At 40.4% G+C, this 18,650-nt stretch overlaps 1 protein-coding gene across 1 annotated transcript in view; it reads right to left on the bottom strand.

Moving 5' to 3' along the window:
- Positions 1-18,650, bottom strand: part of PUDP (pseudouridine 5'-phosphatase) — a 139,696-nt gene that overhangs the window by 87,051 nt on the left and 33,995 nt on the right. The window contains exon 2 of the mRNA XM_034757409.1: positions 2,768-2,986. Within this exon, the coding sequence (XP_034613300.1) occupies positions 2,768-2,986 (219 nt within the window). The remainder of the gene's footprint in view (positions 1-2,767; positions 2,987-18,650) is intronic.

Here is an 18,650-nt window from a genome sequence, read left to right as displayed (position 1 = left end):
TTGTGCGTTCAATGTAGAAGGCTAGGGCACGCCTGTCATCCAGGGAATGGAGTGCCCGCTCTTTGTTGCTGGCTTGAGGTTTAGGAAAGAATACCGGTAGAAATATATCCTGGTTAATGTGAAATTGTGATACTACCTGGGTGAGGGCGTAGCTGCACCTTGTCCTTGTAAAAGACCGTGTAAAGGGGCTCGGAAGACAGTGCTCTGAGCTTGGAGACCCTTCTGGCTGAGGTTATGGCCACCAGAAAAGCCACCTTCCAGGAATGGTAGGATAAGGGGCAGGACGCGAGGGGCTCGAAAGGGAGAACCATGAATCCGTAAAAGAACATGTGAAGATTGAGGAATGGGTTGCCTCACCTGGGGGTAAAGCCTATCCAAGCCCTTAAGAAAACAGCCCAGCATGGGATTGCTAAAGACTGGCCTGCCCTCCACACCTGGGTGGAAGGCCAAAATGGCCACCAGGTGTACCTTAATAGAGGATATTGCCTACCCCGTTGCTTCAGGTACAAGAGGTAGTCTAGCACCAGGGGAATAGAGGCTTGCTGCGGGGAGGTCTTTTCTGTATGGACCAAATGGAGAAACGCTTCCACTTAATCAGGTACACTGTACAAGTGGAGGGCTTCCTGCCTCTCAACAGAACTTCCCTAACAGAGTCCGAGCACTGCAGTTCAAGATGGTTCAGCCATAGAGTTTCCATGCCATGAGGTGGAGGGACTCCAGGTTGGGGTGTTGTAGTTGGCCATGATCCTGTGTGATGAGGTCCGGGAGCATAGGACGGGCCACTGGCCTGTCCACTGATAGGTTCAGCAGTGTGGTGAACCAGTGCTGTCGGGGCCATGCTGGTGCTATGAGGATCACTGAAGCCCTGTCCTGCCGGATCTTGAGGAGGACCTTGTGTATGAGGGGGAAGGGCGGGAACGCATATAGCTGATGACTCGTCCATGGTAGGTGAAAGCCGTCCGATATGGAACCGTGGCTGTGGTTCTGAAAGGAGCAGAACAGCTGACACTTTCTGTTGCTCCATGTCGCAAACAGGTCCAGGTGGGGATAGCCCCACCTCTGGAAGATTGAAAGGGCAATGACCGCTCTGAGATATCACTCGTGAGTGTTGAACGAGAGACTGAGGTGGTCCACTAGTTCGTTCTGTGCTCCCGGCAGATAGGAGGTCTGTTGCTGGATGCAGTGTATGATGCAGAAGTCCCACAGTAGGCGAGCTTCCTGGCACAGGAGAGAGGAATGAGCACCACCCTGTTTGTAGAACATCACTGTGGTGTTGTCCATCAGTACTGAGACACATTTGCCCTGAAGATGAGCCTGGAATGTCTAGCAAGCCAGGAAAATTGCTCTCAGCTCCCTGACATTGATATGCAGCGATAGTTCTGGTTGTGACCACATGTCTTGAGTTCTGATACTGCCCAGGTGTGCTCCCCAGCCTGTCTGCAATGCGTCTCTGAGCAGCGAGAGTGAGGGCTGTGGACCAGCTGAGTGTTAGCTGAATATACAAATTATATCCAGATTTTCTGTTTCTGTTTTTTTAAACTTGCTCCCCTCCCCATCCCTACCCCCACATACATTCCTTCTACCCCAAGCCCTTTTAAGATATTAGGAAATTAGATATAAATACAGCCACCCCTCAAAAAAAAATTCTAGACTACTGGAAGTGCATCATAAAGGCTGAAAGGTCAAACATTCAAAATGCAGAAAGTTCCAAAAGTTATGTTCATTACAGTTACATTAATTAGGCTACTTTACACGTACCTGGAATTTGCTATTCTGCCCTCTCTCATTATATTTTGACATAAAATATTGCTCCAGAAATATTAACTTTAAATTTTATGTTGGTAACAAACTTAGTTTAGGATTTTCTTCTTTTGCATGCCTGAACTTGTTACTTAGGGTTTTTTCCCCTCTCCCATTACATACTACAAACTTAAATGAAAGAAAATGTTATGAATGGAACTAAGATTACAAGTTAAGCACTCAGAATATGCAACATGTATACATGGACAGACACATAAATCTGTCTACGTGTGTGAAGGCATGCATATTGTTTATTTTACACAAATACACTAGCAAGGGTCGGCAACCTTTCAGAAGTGGCGTGCCGAGTCTTCATTTATTCATTTTAATTTAAGGTTTCGTGTGCCAGTAATACATTTTAACATTTTTAGAAGGTCTCTTTCTATAAGTCTATAGTATATACCGATAACTAAACTATTGTTGTATGTAAAGTAAATAAGCTTTTTAAAATGTTGAAGAAGCTTCATTCAAAATTAAATCAAAATGCAGAGCCCCCCCAGACTGGTGCCCAGGACCCGGGCAGTGTGACTGCCATTGAAAATCAGCTCGCTTGCTGCCTTTGGCACGTGTGCCATAGGTTGCCTACCCCTGCACTAGAGTGTATACACATACACACCTTAAAACAAACTTATTGAATTTCACAGATGCTCTCAAATATTATAAAGCGAAGACTAGATCATAAAACTTATAAACTTCATGCATATTTATCCTGTCCATGTGTTTTCCTGTTCTTTAAAACATGTATTAAGAGCATCGGTTCCATAAGTGTATACGAAAAAGCTCTCAGCATCCTCAGTACCTTTCTACCAAGTAAACAGGCAATTTTCAGCAAAACCTGTCAAGCCAAGAGTGAAGAAATCAGGTCTGTGAGAGAAGGTGCTTTGTGAAAGGAGGTTTTAGAACTATACAATAGTCACAGTGTTTAAATAATTTCATATGCAGTTATTTAAATATTGAAGAGAAACACCTGGCATCAATGCAGCATTAGGAAATATTTTTTCCTGCTTCATTTTACTTTCATGCAGTAGCTCCTCTTTGGTCATCGGAAGTTCAAGTACATCTCGAATAATCTGTGCTCCCTCCAATGCTTTTTTACCCATGACTAATGATTTCAAGTCCCAGGTATACGCCTTTCCAAAGCGTTCACAGATTTCTTGAAAAACCACAGTATAAAGATGCTCAGTATCTGCAAAAAAGAGAAAGAAAAGTTATTTGTAATAGGCAAGGCCAGAATCAGTACCGAGCTCTTATGTCAAGAACACCCAAACTTCGCTACTTGGACGGTCACACTGGCAATTTGTTAGGTGCCACAAGGGTATACCTAAATGGAACTCATCACAGCTGTCCTTATATTTAATACAGAAGTGAGCCAGACTGCCGAGTCCCACATAGCACACCAAGTATCAGGTATTCTTACTCATCAAAAGCAACACTTCTATGTTATAGGAAAGTGCTGTGGGCCACGATAAAGAACTATATTGACCTGCAATTTCACTGTCTCTTTCTTGCCTGGACTACTACACACTACATGTAAGAAGCAACCTACTAATTTCATCATGGGTGGACCCCAAAGCAGACAGGTTATATCACAATACTGCTCCAGATCAGCACAAATTCAAGTGAGTTGGCACTGAAAGGTGTCCCCAGATTGTTAGCTTGAGAAAGGAGAAAAACTGTTCACTTAGCACTACCAGCTGGTGCTCTCAGCAAGTTGAGGTGAAGATGAATTGACAAGATAATGCTTAAGATGTCACAGCTCTGTTTTTCCTTCGTTTCTGATATGTTGAGAATTTAAAAAATAAAAATAAAATTGAGATCAACTAGAAAAAAAAAGAAACCTAAACCTTGATAAAATTGAAAATTAATTCCCATCCAGCTCAGCAATCTATGGAAAGCTAATCAGGGAATCAAAGAACAAAATTACAGAAGATTAAAAGTCTCCTACACAGGTTCAAAATAAATAAGTTTTAAACTATCTATAGGTGAATATTCAACATTAGAGGTAAAGATCCCCAAGTTAACCCCTTCCCCCCCCCTTTTTTTTAACATATCACAGCTGTGAAGTGCTGTTTTTCATTCAACGGAAATAATTAATAGCATCCAGATTGCTGACTTAAAAATAGACAGTTCTGAATTGCTACTGTTTACAGACTGAATAGCATTTCATAGAAAACTCTGCACACACACTTTACAAAATACCTGATAATAATTGCATACAATTACTATTTCAATATGATAGTACCTAAGACCCCAGACAAGAATCAGGGCCCCTGATGTGCTAGGAACAGAACAAACAAGTATCAGATAAGATGGTCCCTACCTTCAGACACCAGTTCAGCAAGGTGTGTGTTTATTTAAAGCACCTAAGTAGTCCCACTGATTTCAATGAAACAACTCTCATACTTAAACAGTTAGGCTTAAGTACCTTGCTGAATTAGGGTCCCAAATTGCCTCCTTCTCTTTCTTTTGTCATTAAATTATTTGACAATAAGAATTTGCTTATGAAGATTATGATCTTTGTTCCAAAGCGATTATGTCACTTCTTACACTCCACTTGAATTTATAAAACCTGGGCATTGGACAAATGGCTGAAATGGAAATTCTAAAAATCCCTAGTTTCTTATATCATGACTTCAGGTAAAATTATGAATTTATGAATTCTTAAGAAACAAAAAAGGTTTTCAATCTGATATTTTCATTATTAAAGAATGAAGAACCCTTGCAGTCCTCCTGTGCACATAGCTGCAATTTGGAAGGGTCTTACCCAGTTGTGGAAATTTTACTCCCCTGGGCAAACCTGTAGGACTATAGCACAATTAATAAAGTAACTGAAATAACTCTGATTTAATCTTCAGTCAGAATCTGGGACAACATCTAATTAAAAATAAATAAAATAAAACTCTCAGTGCCTATAAGGTCTATATTTTTGTGTTAAAAAACCAACAGAGCCAACCATGAGTGTGTGTGTGTGTGTGTGTGTGTGTGTGTGTGTGTGTGTGTGTGGTGTCACAAACACACACAATTAGTTCCATGTTTTTTTAAAATACAAAAACCATATGTGAACTTCCCCTCGGAACTCAGCAACATCAGCTAGCTATCCAACAGTAACAGTACTCTTAGCTTTGTTATCCATGCTGACATGGGAGTATCTCAAAAAAAGTACTGAACATACTTCAGCCAGAGGGGAAGTAAAATATTCTATATAAAAACTAAGGTGTGATTGTCAAAGGCATGAAGGGGGAGCTTAACTCCCATTGAAAGGCAAGAGGAGTTGTGTGCCTAGCTCCCCTTTATACCTTTGTTAAAATCCCCCCCATGTTAATTGTGTCCTTCTAAATTTCATCCCATCTCATATTGTTTACATAGACGTAGTCAACATGACATATTGCCCACCAACTTCATTTCACTGGGGATGAGTGATTTTATTTCCTAGCCACAAAGGCATTCCATAGTCATTTTTACAGTGATCCTTCTTGTGTAGAAAAAGGAAAAGCTACACCATTGTTGTTGCTTACATTGTGTAAAAGCCAGTCACAATAAATACAGATAATGTGACAAGAATTATAGAGTAGAGGTGTTGGATTGCTCTATTTGTGATCCAGCAGAAAAATATGCTGAAGCATACCCGGAAAGCCTGGAGGTGACTTGTATCACAGTACACTGTAAAACATGATTGTTTATAATCTGTTGAAATCACCAAAGAGAATCTGAATTAAAAGAACAGACCTAGCCAGGTTAGGGTTGTGTATTGTGCCCATCACTGTAGCATCTAAGCATCTCCTCTTTATCAGCTGCCTGTGAGCCAGGAAGATACTTGAAGATGGCAAAATGTAACTTATTAATGAATAAAGCTTGGATCTAATTTTTTTTGCCTGTTTTATTAATTTATTACAACACATTTTAACTTAATCTACAATTTATCAAGACGATAAGGTTAATAGGCATGCCAACTTCCTTCAGCTATAGATAAGGCTATGATTTAGTCATGGGTAATTTTAGTAAACCTGTGAACCTGTCCATGACTTTTACTATACATACCCCTGACTAAATATTAAACGGGTCACTGCTGTGGGGCGTAGGGACCGCTGCTGGGCCGGGGCGCATCTGGAGGGGCCGCTGCTAGGGGGGAAATCAGGGGGTGTTGCGGGGGGAGGGTGCTCCAGGGGGATGCTGTTGGGGGGAGGGGTGAAAGCAAAGAGAAGACACAAGAGTGGTCATGCGTCCCTTCCCAGCAATATGTTTCGGTAGCCCAGGGCAGCTGCCAGAGAGGTAAATCACTGTGGGGCAGGAGGTGGGACTGGAGAAGACCCGGCTGATGGCTCCTACCCTGCGCTGGGCTCAGCTGCTAGTCCCGGCTGGGCTGGAGAGAACAGGACTTCCTCTTCCCCTGCACGGCATCCAGGGCCAGGTCAGACCCACCCATCAGATTTCTCCCCCGGCTGCAGGAAGCTCTGCAAAGTCCCCCCCTACCACTTCCTGCACTCATCACTCCTCAGCTGCAGGGGGAGGGATCCCTGTACAGGGAACTGCTCCCCCATCTGCCCAACCCCCATTCATCCAGACCCCCTGAAATCCAGACGCTCCCGCCAAGCCTACCCCCACAACTCACAACCCCCGTGCTGAGCCCCATGAATAACGTAGCTGAAGTCTAAGTATCTTAGTGCGAACTTAAAGGTACTTACCGCGGGTCCGCACGTGGCAGGCAGGCTCCCCCGTCAACTCCGCCTACTCCTCTCGCGGAGCAGGATTACCGGCGTCGACGGCGAGCACGTCCGGGATCGATTTATCGCGTCTAGACAAGACGCGATAAATCGATCCCAGAAGATCAATTGCTTGCCACCGAACCAGCGGGTAAGTATAGACGTACCCTAACTGTGGTATGTAACCTATTGCTTAAATCAGCCTCTGAACCAGATGACTGGCAGATAGCTAATGTGATGTCGATTTTTAAAAAAGGCTCCAGAGGTAATCTTGAATTACAGGCCTGTAGGACTAACTTATATACCAGGCAAACTGGTTGAAACTACAGTAAAGAACAGAATTATCAGAGACACAGATGAACACAATATGTTGGGGGAAGAGTCAATACAGCTTTTGTAAAGTGAATTCATGCTTTACCAATCTATTAGAATTCTTTCATGGGATAAACAGACATGTGGACAACGGTGAGCCAGTGGATATAGTGTAGATTGGACTTTCAGAAATTTTTTTATAAGCTCCCTCACCAAAGGTTCTTAAGCAAAGTAGGTAGTCATGAGATAAGAGGGAGGGTCCTCTCATGGATCAGTAACTGGTTAAAAGATAGGAAACAAAGGGTAGGAATAAATTATCAGTTTTTAAAACAGAGAGAGGTAAGTAATGGTGTCCCCTAAGGATCTGTACTAGGACCTGTGCTGTTCAACATATTCATAAATGATCTGGAAAAATGGGTGAACAGTGAGGTGGCAAAATTTGCAGATAACACAAAATTACTCATGATAGGTAAGTCTAAATCTGACTGCAAAGAGTCACAAAAAGATCTCACAAATTTGGGAGACTGGGCAACAAATTAGCAGATGAAATTCACTGTTCATAAATACAAAGTAATGTAAAAAGCAAACAAAGTGTTAGGAACCATTACAAAATGGATAGATAATACAGAAAATATCATAAAACCACTATATAAATCGATGATATGCGCATACCTTGAATCCTTCATGCAGTTCTGGTTGCCCCATCTCAAATATATATATATATATGTATGTGTGTGTGCGTGCATATATATATATATATATATATACACGCACACGGAAAAGTACTGACAACAGCAACAACAATTAGGGGTATAGAACAGGTGCCATTGAGGAGAGATTAAAAAGACAGGGACTGTACAGCTCAGAAAAGAGACAACTGAGTGGTGTTATGATAGAGGTCTGTAAAATCATGAATGGTGTGAATAATGAAGTATTATTTACCCCTTTACATAAAACAAGAACCTGGGGTAACCCAATGAAATGAATAGGCAGCAGGTTTAGAACAAACATAAGGAAGTACTTCTTCACAAAATGTACAGTCAACCTGTGGAACTCATTCTCAGGGGATGTTGTGAAGAAGAAAAGCATAACCGGGTTCCAAAAAAACCCCAAACAAACAAACAAACAAAAAAAACCAGATACGTTCATGGAGGATATGTCCATCAATAGCTATTAGCGAAGATGGTCAGGTACACAATCCCATGCTCTAGGTGTCCTTAAACCTCTGACAACTGATACTAGACAGGAGGGGATGGATCACTCAATACATTACCCTGTTCTGTTTTACTCCCTCTGAAGCATCTGGCACCAGCCACTGTCAGAAAACAGGATAGTATTCAAGATGGACTATTGGTCTGACCCAGTACAGTTATTCTGATGTTCTTAGGATGATCTCTTTTAGCAGAGAGTTCTACAGTGTAGGACCTTCTATAAAGATAGTGAAATTTATGAGGAACAGAATTATGAAGCTGACAGTTCATTTGTTACAGAGGAATACAGCTGAGATCATCAATCACAATCATGGAGAGTAGCTTCAACTAATTCAAGGGAAGGCTTTGAACACTAAGCCAAATTTGATTTTGACTTGGCATTTACTGAGGCGCTGGTGTAGTGGGGAAATGGATAAGCAGCAGAAACGGACATCATCAGAGGATTGGTAACATGTTTTACAAAGTTGTGTATGATTATCACTATTTTACAGATGAGGCAACAGACACAGTAAAAGAACACATCACCTCTGCTATTCCAGTGCTAGGCCTCTCTTGAGCACTGGAAACTATATCAGATTTTGGGATGGATCTTTAATATGGTCAAATGGACATTAGGATTTAGTACAAGATCACCACATTGACTGCTGCCTATGATCCATATACGATCTGATATTTCCTAGATAGAAATTCTGCAAAACAGGCTTTCCTGTAGTATTTTGGCACATCTGCTTCTGGACCCATTTTTCTACTATAAACAATGGAAGTAGTAAAACTAAATTTCTGTACCAGAACCTGGAGTTTGCCCAATATACAGCCTTTGCAGTACCACATTCTAGGAATTGTGCACCACTTCTTGTGAATACCAGAGACATTGAAACTATTTAGGTGAGCTCCCCTTATCAGCCATGCCAAACAACAATGATCCAGGTGTGCGTGTGTGCTCCAAAACCCCTCAGGATTGTTGTGCCTGTCCAAAATCTAATCCGGATAGACAGAGAACAAAGAAAAATGAGTGTGGTTCTATGGAGACAACACACTTGGAAAGCTCCAGGCATTGCTAAGTAATAACTTCTCATTTCACTCATAACATTTTCTCTGAAAATTCCCCTTCTAGCATCTGCACCAGCCTTTTGGGTGAAAGCTCTTGTTTCTTTATCAGCAGTGCAACTCTCCTGGGTAGAAATGGCAGAAGTATTAGTGTAGACAGCACCAGTGTTTTTCCTGTTACATGTTCAAACCCTAAGAACAGTGCTAGAGGACACAGGAGTTTAAAAAAACCACCAGTGAACTGCACAGACAGCAATGAAATCGTGTGAAAACCACTGAACATGCAGCAAAGGACTCTGCCAAGAGCAGCAATCCTAGAAGAGGACAGAGGAGAGTTTAGTTAAGGAAAGTCAAAACGTTGCCCTTCCAAAAAGGGTATGTATTCAGCTCCAATACTGAGAGAGTAGGGTTGAGTTAATCACACACCATGGCAGGCTTCCAAATCACCATATTATGGAAGCAAGTCACTGAAGCAGCCACAAGTGTTTTGCAGATAGAACTCTGTACATACACATTCCCCATTCTTTTCTGTCCTTTCTTTTCCTCTGTGTGGTTATGTCATGTCTGTCCTAAAAGCAGATGCCACAGCGCCCAGAGGCATTCTGGCACTTGAACCTCCTACTTGGTCACAACATGACTGATTATAAATCCATTTAGACTTGGCCCTAACATGAGTGAATACTAATCAACTTATACAATCTATCAACAGAGATCGCTTTTCCCTTAGACTTCTTCCCAAATACTATGAACAATACAGATGACTTTCTAAAGGAGACTCTAGGTATTAAACAACAGTGTTTTTCATATGCAGATTTTGAAGGCTGGCCTCAGGAGATATATCATGTTGACGAAGGAAGAAGAGCAAAAGGGTAATTGTCTGACTGATTTGCAATTCTGACACTACCTTGGGGGTAGAACTTGAACTGAGATTATACCATCAATACAAAAATGGATACAGAGGATGGAATATCATTTTGACATTAAGAAAAAGACTGTAAATGCTGGATAGTCCATGTGGTACAGCAATCAGCACAATGTAAGAATCTAAGAGAATAACAAAGTGTATGCTGTGCAAAGTATGGTCTGATTTTCACAACTGCAAGAGAGTTTAAGAAGCAAATTCATTTCTCTACTGTATCAGTGTTAAGCAGTTGTTGCCAGCTCTCACAATTTTACAAATCTTGTGATCTTTTCAAATTTTTAAATAAAGCTCCTCCTGCTGGAATCAAGAGTTTGCATGAAAATTTCAGCTTTCACTAAAAAAAAAAGTTCCTAGTGCTCCTGGTTGTGGACAAATACCTGAAAACATGAAGAAGTGCACCCAAAGGCTCAAAGACCAGAAAAAATATATTTTATTATTTTTTAAACTCTTGTGATTTTTGAACTCCTGGGGTAGGCAATGGTGCAGTCTCCCACTAGGCAACTTGCCTGTATTAGTTATTAGGGCATATAATAAAAACGCGAGATTGTTTTACCAAGAGGAGTCTGTTAAAAAGCCATCTATATAGTTTTCATGCAGATACCAAGAGGTTTTCCCAGCATGAAAATTAGCAGAATTTCATTCATAAAAAATGACACTTCTGCTGGTGTCACATCAGAAATAACAGCCAAATTCACACAGTTTGACAAGGAAAAGCAGACAATCAGAATTGGGGGGGCCTTTCTGAGTACAGAACGTGGTAGAGGCTGTTTGTCCAATTAAAACAAAATGCAGATGCCAGTGCACCTGACTGAGGACAGGCAGTCCACCAGACATGGCTCTTGGCCGACACCTTGCAACCAGAGCAGCTTCTCAAGCTGCTGTCTCAGCAATCCAACAAAACAAACAAAAAGCAGAGTAAAACCCCCAAGAAGCTACCAAACAACTACTAAGAGCTGTCATTACAAGACACTTGTAACTGTAAAGATAGGATGCAACACATCCAGAAGCATGGAAAAAAATGTGGAAAGGATGGTTCCACAACTCACGAAGCAGGACAAAAGGGAAGAACAGTGGGAGTCTGAGTGTGGGCTTTTTATATCCTTTATTTGAAATGGACATTTAGAACCTTAGACAACTAACCTCCGATTCTGGGTGAGTTCTTATTTTTTCCACAGTTCATCCAATCCTTGACCGTGAAAGGAAACAGAGCACTAATGTAAAAGCATATGACAGGAGTAACGTGATGGCTGAGGAGCGAACAGGGTCAACTGTTTAGTAGTTGACTTTTGAATTGCTTACAGAGTAGCAAGAGAATAAGGGGGGACAACTGAAAGTGTAAAAATACATATTCTCAAAAAAGACTCCCATAGAGTATAACCCTTAATGTGACATTATTCAGTCCTGCACCAGGATACCCCACCAACACTAACTGGACATTTCTCTTGTGAGACTAATGCTGCAATTTCCCAATATTGAATAGGCAAAGGAAAAAAAATAAACAATTGAGTGGGGTGGCTAAAGCTCCACTTTTCCTTCTATTCGAGAACAGGTGAGGTTTTAGGGCCTGTCTATACTGGCAACGTTAAAGTGCTGCCGCGGCTTGTGTAGTAACAGCACAGCTCCCAGTGGTGGTGCACTGTCTATACTGGCACGTTACAGCGCTGAAACTTGCAGCGCTCAAGGAGGTGTTTTTTCGCACTCCTGAGGGAGAAAGTTGCAGCGCTGTAAAGTGCCAGTGTACACAAGCCTGTTGTGGGACACCACAGGAAGAGATGTGAGTGAATAGTCCCACAAAAGCAGTCAGTTGAGACCCAAATACTCTATATAGGGTGTGTTTTGTATTTTGAATTGTTGGGTTGATCAGTTTACAGGGTCTGTAACAATGAGCTTGCTTTGTAAAACTTATGCTTACCTTTTAATTTAAAATCTGAACCAAAATAATTAGCAGCCACTGAATGAGTCATACTACAGTAATACCCTGTTTCCCCGAAAATAAGACAGTGTCTTATATTAATTTTTGCTCCCAAAGATGTGCTAGGTCTTATTTTCAGGGGATGTCTTATTTTTCAGAAATGAAAAATGCCTTATTATCGGTGGATGCCTTATTATCGGGGAGGTCTTATTATCGGGGGGATGCCTTATATTACAACGAGAGGCAAAACTGTAAGTAGGCCTTATTTTCGGAGGATGTCTTATTTTCGGGGAAACAGGGTAGTTGCTTTAAAATTAGAAGCTAGTTATACAGGTCTTACAGCAAAGTATTCAGTAAATCACCTCACGTGGCTGTTAAACTATAGCTTCTGAAAGCTAAGGGAAAAATAATGAATATGATTGCTGAGAATTAAAATTACTGATGCTAATTTAATTGAGTGATGATTTGCAAATTAATTATTTTGATTAGCACTTAGCATAATTCACTAAAATTATCAATTATTCATCGTAATAGGGAACAGGTAAGAAGTCTGTTTTAGGTTACAATTTTTACAAATCTACGTTACTCTAGACTCTTTTTTCTCACAATATTGCGTTAACATAAATTTATGCCATCCAATGATGCATGAGTATACTATACATTAATTACTGCAACAAGTCTAGAGAATCACTACTGTTGGCCACACAAAGTTCTATAGGACTTCTCATTCTTCCTGTGTGGCACACCCTGCTGAGAATTCAAATTACTGCTAAGATGCTCACTATGAAAATATGTTTATAGTGTCCAAAATAATAAATGAACAGAACTAATCTCAAGGGACATTGAGATTTGCCTCTGAGGGCTTGCATCTTTCAGTGGAAGAAACAGCTCAAGCTGACTTTGTTTGTTTTACATGCAAAGAAATATTCTGTATTCACAGGCCAAAAGAAGTCTGTTGACAAATATGAAGGGCCTCCTAATTTACATTTAAAGACACCCTATTTTCACCTCTATATTTTTTTAAAAGAAGAATATTTCTACACCAGTCTAGTATGCGCGTCTTAACCCTATCTATAATGTCATACATAGAAGTAACCCCCAAATACATAACACCAATCAAACACGCATCATTCTGATACTGAGTTGTAAATATGCCACCAATCAGATAAACTCTATACCAAAAGGAAGGAGGAGCTATATTTTGCTTCCTTAACTCTCCAACTAAAACAGGCAGTAAAAGAAACCCCTTCTTTGAGAAGGTGGGGAGTGAGAATACTCCTAAAGCACACCACATTGCTCTTCAAAAGAGAATGCTTGATCAGGAAGTCACTGCATGCTGAAAGAGACAATGGATTGGATTTTCAAAAATGCTTAAGTGGTTTAGGAACATAATTCCCACTAAAAGTCAGTGACTTATGCTCCAAGTCACTTAGGCACTTTTGAAAATCCTGCCCGGAATGCCCATTACACATTTTACATTTTTGGTTATATTTTAAAGGCTGCCTGACATCTAGTAGAAAATGAAACGGTCTCTTTTCCCTCACAGCACTGGATAAATTCCAAACTTAACTGCACAGTACATCAGATAAACACCACTACAAGGAAGAATGGAGACCTAGAGGCTAATAAAGCTACTCTTTTGTTTCTCTTTCAGAAAAATGGTAGAACATTTGTTTGCTTAGTAAACATGCTGATAACCCATATTTCTATATGATGTTAATTATAAGACATCTAGCTTCTTGCTTGGGTATGTATTTCATTTGATTCTCCAAGAAACAGACTACTTCATATTGGCTGACTGCCAATGTTCAAAAGGAGAAGTTTCAAAGCTACTGCAAGGAGATCCCATGATATTATTTATTTTAAATAGACTTATAGCAGGAACTCCTGGCCCAAGCCAAAGCACCAAAGGAAGTCAGGCCTTTGGGATTTGCGAGGTGAGGATGGTGGAGCAAGAAGAGAGTTGTGTTATACGAATTGTATCAGCCTTTCTTTGAAAAGCAAAAGTCAAACAATAAAATGTCCACACTGCAAAATGACCTTAACACCCTGGGGTCCTATTCTTTCCCCAGAGGGTAGCGGTAATTACCACAAACTTCAACGGGAGGGAAAATTTTGTTTTAAAGAATTAACTAGGCCATACATATTTTAAGTACCATGGGCAATCTCCTGGATAAACCTTACTGAATTAAGTATAATGCCTTTGTGGCCCATTGTATTAAAATACAATTGTTTATTGTTATTGTGGGGTTGTACATAACTTCTCTAGGAGATGTGACTAATGCAACCCTTTGGAAATGTTAGGAACTTCAAAGGACTTTATGAAACAATGTGAATGTTTAAAATTAAATGGGTATCCTAGGAAGTCTCTAAGAGAATATAACCCCTCCAATTATGAAAGAACTCAGCCATTCGAAGCTTAGCCGAGGGGAGGGGACCCACTGTATGGCTGATTACCTATCTGCAGTCTATTCAAAGACCACACACTGAATAAAGAATCCACTCACAAAATAATGGGGGTTCTTGTTCTGAGCAATGGGTGTTATGAATTTGAAATCACAGGAAAACCTCTGGTTAGGGTCTGAAGGACTGCTCCACTGTCACAGCCCATTTTGGAGTTATGGTGATCTCCAGTAAGCTTATTAGCCTGTGTGCAGGTTCTTTTTTGTTGTTTTTAATATGTTTTCTCTGTATTGCTTTTATCTTATGTATAAAATGTGCTTGCTTAGAAAGAGCTGTGTGGTAGATTAACTGTGGTAATTACACTATTAACAGTCTCTGAAGAAAAGGCAAAATAAGCCAGTTTAGGCAGTCTGTCTTCTGCTCGGGATATACAGCAGAACCCCATTTATCTGATCTAATTGGGACTGGGCTGGGGTCAGATCCGATAATCAAAAATCCATATAGAGAATGGGAAAGTGCCATGCTGCAGCACCATCTAGTGGCCACAGGAGAAATCAGGCCCTTCTGCACCTCTGTGTGCTGGTTGTCCAGTTAATATGAAGAGCCAGATAATGGAGGGTTGGATAAACAGTATACATAGAAAACTGCTCAGTGTGGAAATACCCTGGTTAGAAGTGTGAGAGACATGGGCTTCCAGCAAAGAGAGGCAACAGCTGGGGACCTAGAAGCATAAAGTGGGTTCCCTTGCTGGAGCACAGAGGGAGAATATGTATGCATTTCCCCATAATTGTGATACCATGTTCTACATATTCATTAAGGAACAAATATTACTCCCTGCCCAGAGCCTGAGTAACAGGGGTTATGTGCTTGGGAAGTTCATGGGGGTAGGTGGGAAGGAATTCTTCTCACCCTCGGGTAATGAAGCTGCTCCACAGCTGTTACTCAGCAGCCCCTATACCAATACCCTATAAGATCTGGTACAGTCACATTTATTCTATAAAAAAAAAATTTCAAAGTAAACTTCTACCCACGAAGCTCATCTTTATAAAACCATCTCCAGTGCACAAAGGAATCACACTTCCAGTTCCAGCATACGGGGAGACAAATGAAACAACTGCGATGAGTTTACATTAAAAAAATGCTCCTTTGACTTCTATCAAATACAATCATCCCTGCACTCCATCCAAAATTGGCATACTAGTTCAAAGCCTGCAGAAGTCTGTGAAAATTTCTCTCACAATCTACTATTTTCAAAACTATGTAACCTAGCCATAAAGATACTATCCTAGATGAAAACTTATCCAACTTAACAAACAAGGAATCACTTGTTTCAAATACTGTTCAAATAAAAGGAATATACTTATCAAATAAAAAAATATTCAAAACCACCCTCATAATAGAAGTCTGAAAATAAGTTAAAGGGAGAATACTGGATTCATTTTTTCCATCTCCTAGAGTTCTTTTTCTTTTTTTGAACGGATAATTGTTTCTATCCTCTATTAGCTGGAAAGTCTTCACAACACTACTTTAAACTAAGCCATTGTTTAAAAATACAAACACAGATATGGAAACTGATGCCTAGAGAGATGACATCAGCTGCGCAAAGGACTAAATACCTCATAACAGACAATCTCCCTTCATTCAGATATACTGTGGGAGACAGAGTTAGGAAGCCCAGCCAACAGAGGAGAATAGGGGTATAAGGTACCATGGTGGCGTTTCTGAGTCCAAGTGTTTTTTGTTCAAAACTCAAAATATTTAGGCTTTGGGACAAAGTATTTCCATGGAAATTTGACAAAAAAGTGTGTGTGAGGGGGAGAATCTTTTTTTTTTTCTGTTTTCATTTAATTTTTCCAGCCAGCTCTACTCCCAAATCTTGTGCTCAGACCACACCTCTCTCCAGCTTTACTTCAGAGTTAAGTCAGAAATTCATTTAGCCCCAAACCTAGAGTTTCTTGTTTAAAATATTGTAAAGAAAGCAACATTAGAGAAGATTCAAGCAAAAAGACAAACATCTTTTCCCAACATCCCTCCCAACAATAAATACAGTAAATTACAAAAGGTTTAGATGGAGAACCCAGTTAGTGAGCCAAGAGCAGATGTATGCTAGTGAGCCAAATTCATGTGAGGACTGAAGCAGAATTACAGTGCTGGAAGAAGAATTTGTGAGTGTTGCTATTAGGGCTATATTTTCAACTATCTCAGAGGAGAGAGACTGTGTCTTGTATCACTAGAGACCTGTTCTGGGCATAACTGAAATGTTATGTTATGATTGTGTTTTGAATGTGACGGCTTAGAGTTACAAGAATCACCGCTGTGTATCCCATTAAAAACGTGAAAAACATACAAAAACTGAAAGGGTAGAAGAAACTTTAGTCTATCATTTCATTCTTCTGTGTGATCAATAGTGTTGAAAATAAAGGAACAGATATGGCAAACCGGCTTAGGTGTCATTCTATTATTGCTAAATCATTCTTTTTCCTATCTCAGTGTTGCAAACACAGGTCAAAATTTACATCTTGAGAGACAAGTGGCTTTGCTCCTCTGTAGTTTAGATTTAAGAAGCCTGACATTAGATTCACTTTGGTGTGGGGCACTCAGTACCACTGAGAGCAGCGGGTGGCCATGCAAATATAAACAAATGGTCTGGCGGCCCACCAACAGATTACCCTGACGGGCCGCAGGTTGCCCACCACTGCTCTAGTCACTGAACATGCAAATAGTAAGAGGTAATTCCCAGCTGTGAGGAACTTACAGTATAAATAGAGCTAATCAAAATTTCAATGGGAGAAAAAAAACTTTTTAAACAAACTGTAACTGAAATATTTTGGGGGTTGTCAACCAGCTATTGAGCTGGTGAAAATTCTTTAACTACAAAAAAAAAAAAAAAAAAAATTGAGAAGAGGTTTCAAAATTGTCAACCAGCAATTTTTTAATTCCCACCATATTTTTTTCCTTTTTAATTTCTATAGTTTTCTTGACCAAGTCTTCTAAATAGACAAGACAGATAGTAGAGCAGGAGTAGAGTTCCATTAGCTTCAATCAAGATTCAGTAGAATAATTCATCTCAACTTGCCAATGTGATACACCTAGGTTTTGCAAGAGGGACACAAGGGGGGAGGAGAGATGTATTCTTTTAGTCCACCATTTACCACCGTTCGCTAAAACTGCTAGAGAAAAGTACAAGAGCAGATCAGACGTATTTTTCGAGTTCTACATCCAGTCAAAAAGGGTCATTGGCCTGGAGCAGCAAACCGCGGCCAGTGGGAGCCGCGATCGGCGAAACCTGCAGACGGGGCAGGTAAACAAACCAGCCCGGCTCGCCAGGGGCTTTCCCTACACAAGCGGTGTCCCAAGTTTGGGAAACACTGGTTTAGGGTAAAAAGAGAAGAATTAAGAGGTATGCAAATTACTAAGGAAAGAGACGCTGGCAGCCGAAGGATTTTTTGTTCTGTACAAAGCATGTTTGGTCTCTACTAGGCCTGCACCAGAGGTAGCTGTCCCCTAGGCTGTCTATTTCCACTAATTAGGCTTCTCCATAGTGGCTTTTAAAGAGATGAGAAATTCTAGCACAAAAAATAGCAAATCTATCATGATATTCCATTAAGAAGCTGTTTTAGTGCTGTGAGTTCTTCCATGTGAATGGCAAACCTAGCTGCTGACACAGTTTACAGGATTAAATTCGATGACACATTGCCCTCACAGAGAAAGTATATCTGACTCTTGTAAAATACCATTGTGTAAGTCCCCCCCACCGTGATATAAAGGATAATTTTAAACACCAATTTTGTTGCAAGCTCGTAGGAGATTTTTTTCTTTATTACAGTGACACTGTTCATGCTGCTATTGTTAAGGTGTGTCAGCACCCTTATAAGCCCTTATTATATTTTAAGAGCTTTATAACTCCGCCATAAAAAAACAAAATTAAAAGCTACAAGAGAGCGTAAATGCAGTTCCTTCATTTAGAGAAGTGATTCCTTTTGCAAGCATCTTACCTTTCACTGAAAATTTAGCATCTGTCTATCGACAGACAGAATCAAACTCTCATTGACTTCAACGGGAATCAGAACAGGTCCTAGAGCGTGTATAGGGAGCAGTTAGATTGTCATTATAAACCAAACTTATCACAGTGTATCACAGTCACTAGAATGCAAACTGAAGTTTAATTAACAGACTACAGTTGACTCAAAGGCTTCATAATGGTTGTGATGTTATTGACATAAACTGGGACCGTATAGATCATTGTTGCAACCAAGGTCCTGTAGTGGCACCCAAATCTTGTATAAAGGGGGTCAAATGGGGTGTCTAGGACAAGGTTATGGTTTACTGGTTATGATTATGCT

The sequence above is a fragment of the Trachemys scripta genome, chromosome 1, assembly GCF_013100865.1.
Source record: "Trachemys scripta elegans isolate TJP31775 chromosome 1, CAS_Tse_1.0, whole genome shotgun sequence".
NCBI classification, from domain to species: domain Eukaryota; kingdom Metazoa; phylum Chordata; order Testudines; family Emydidae; genus Trachemys; species Trachemys scripta.
Note: the sequence above shows the minus strand (reverse complement) of the source record. Positions and strands in the feature narration are given on the sequence as shown.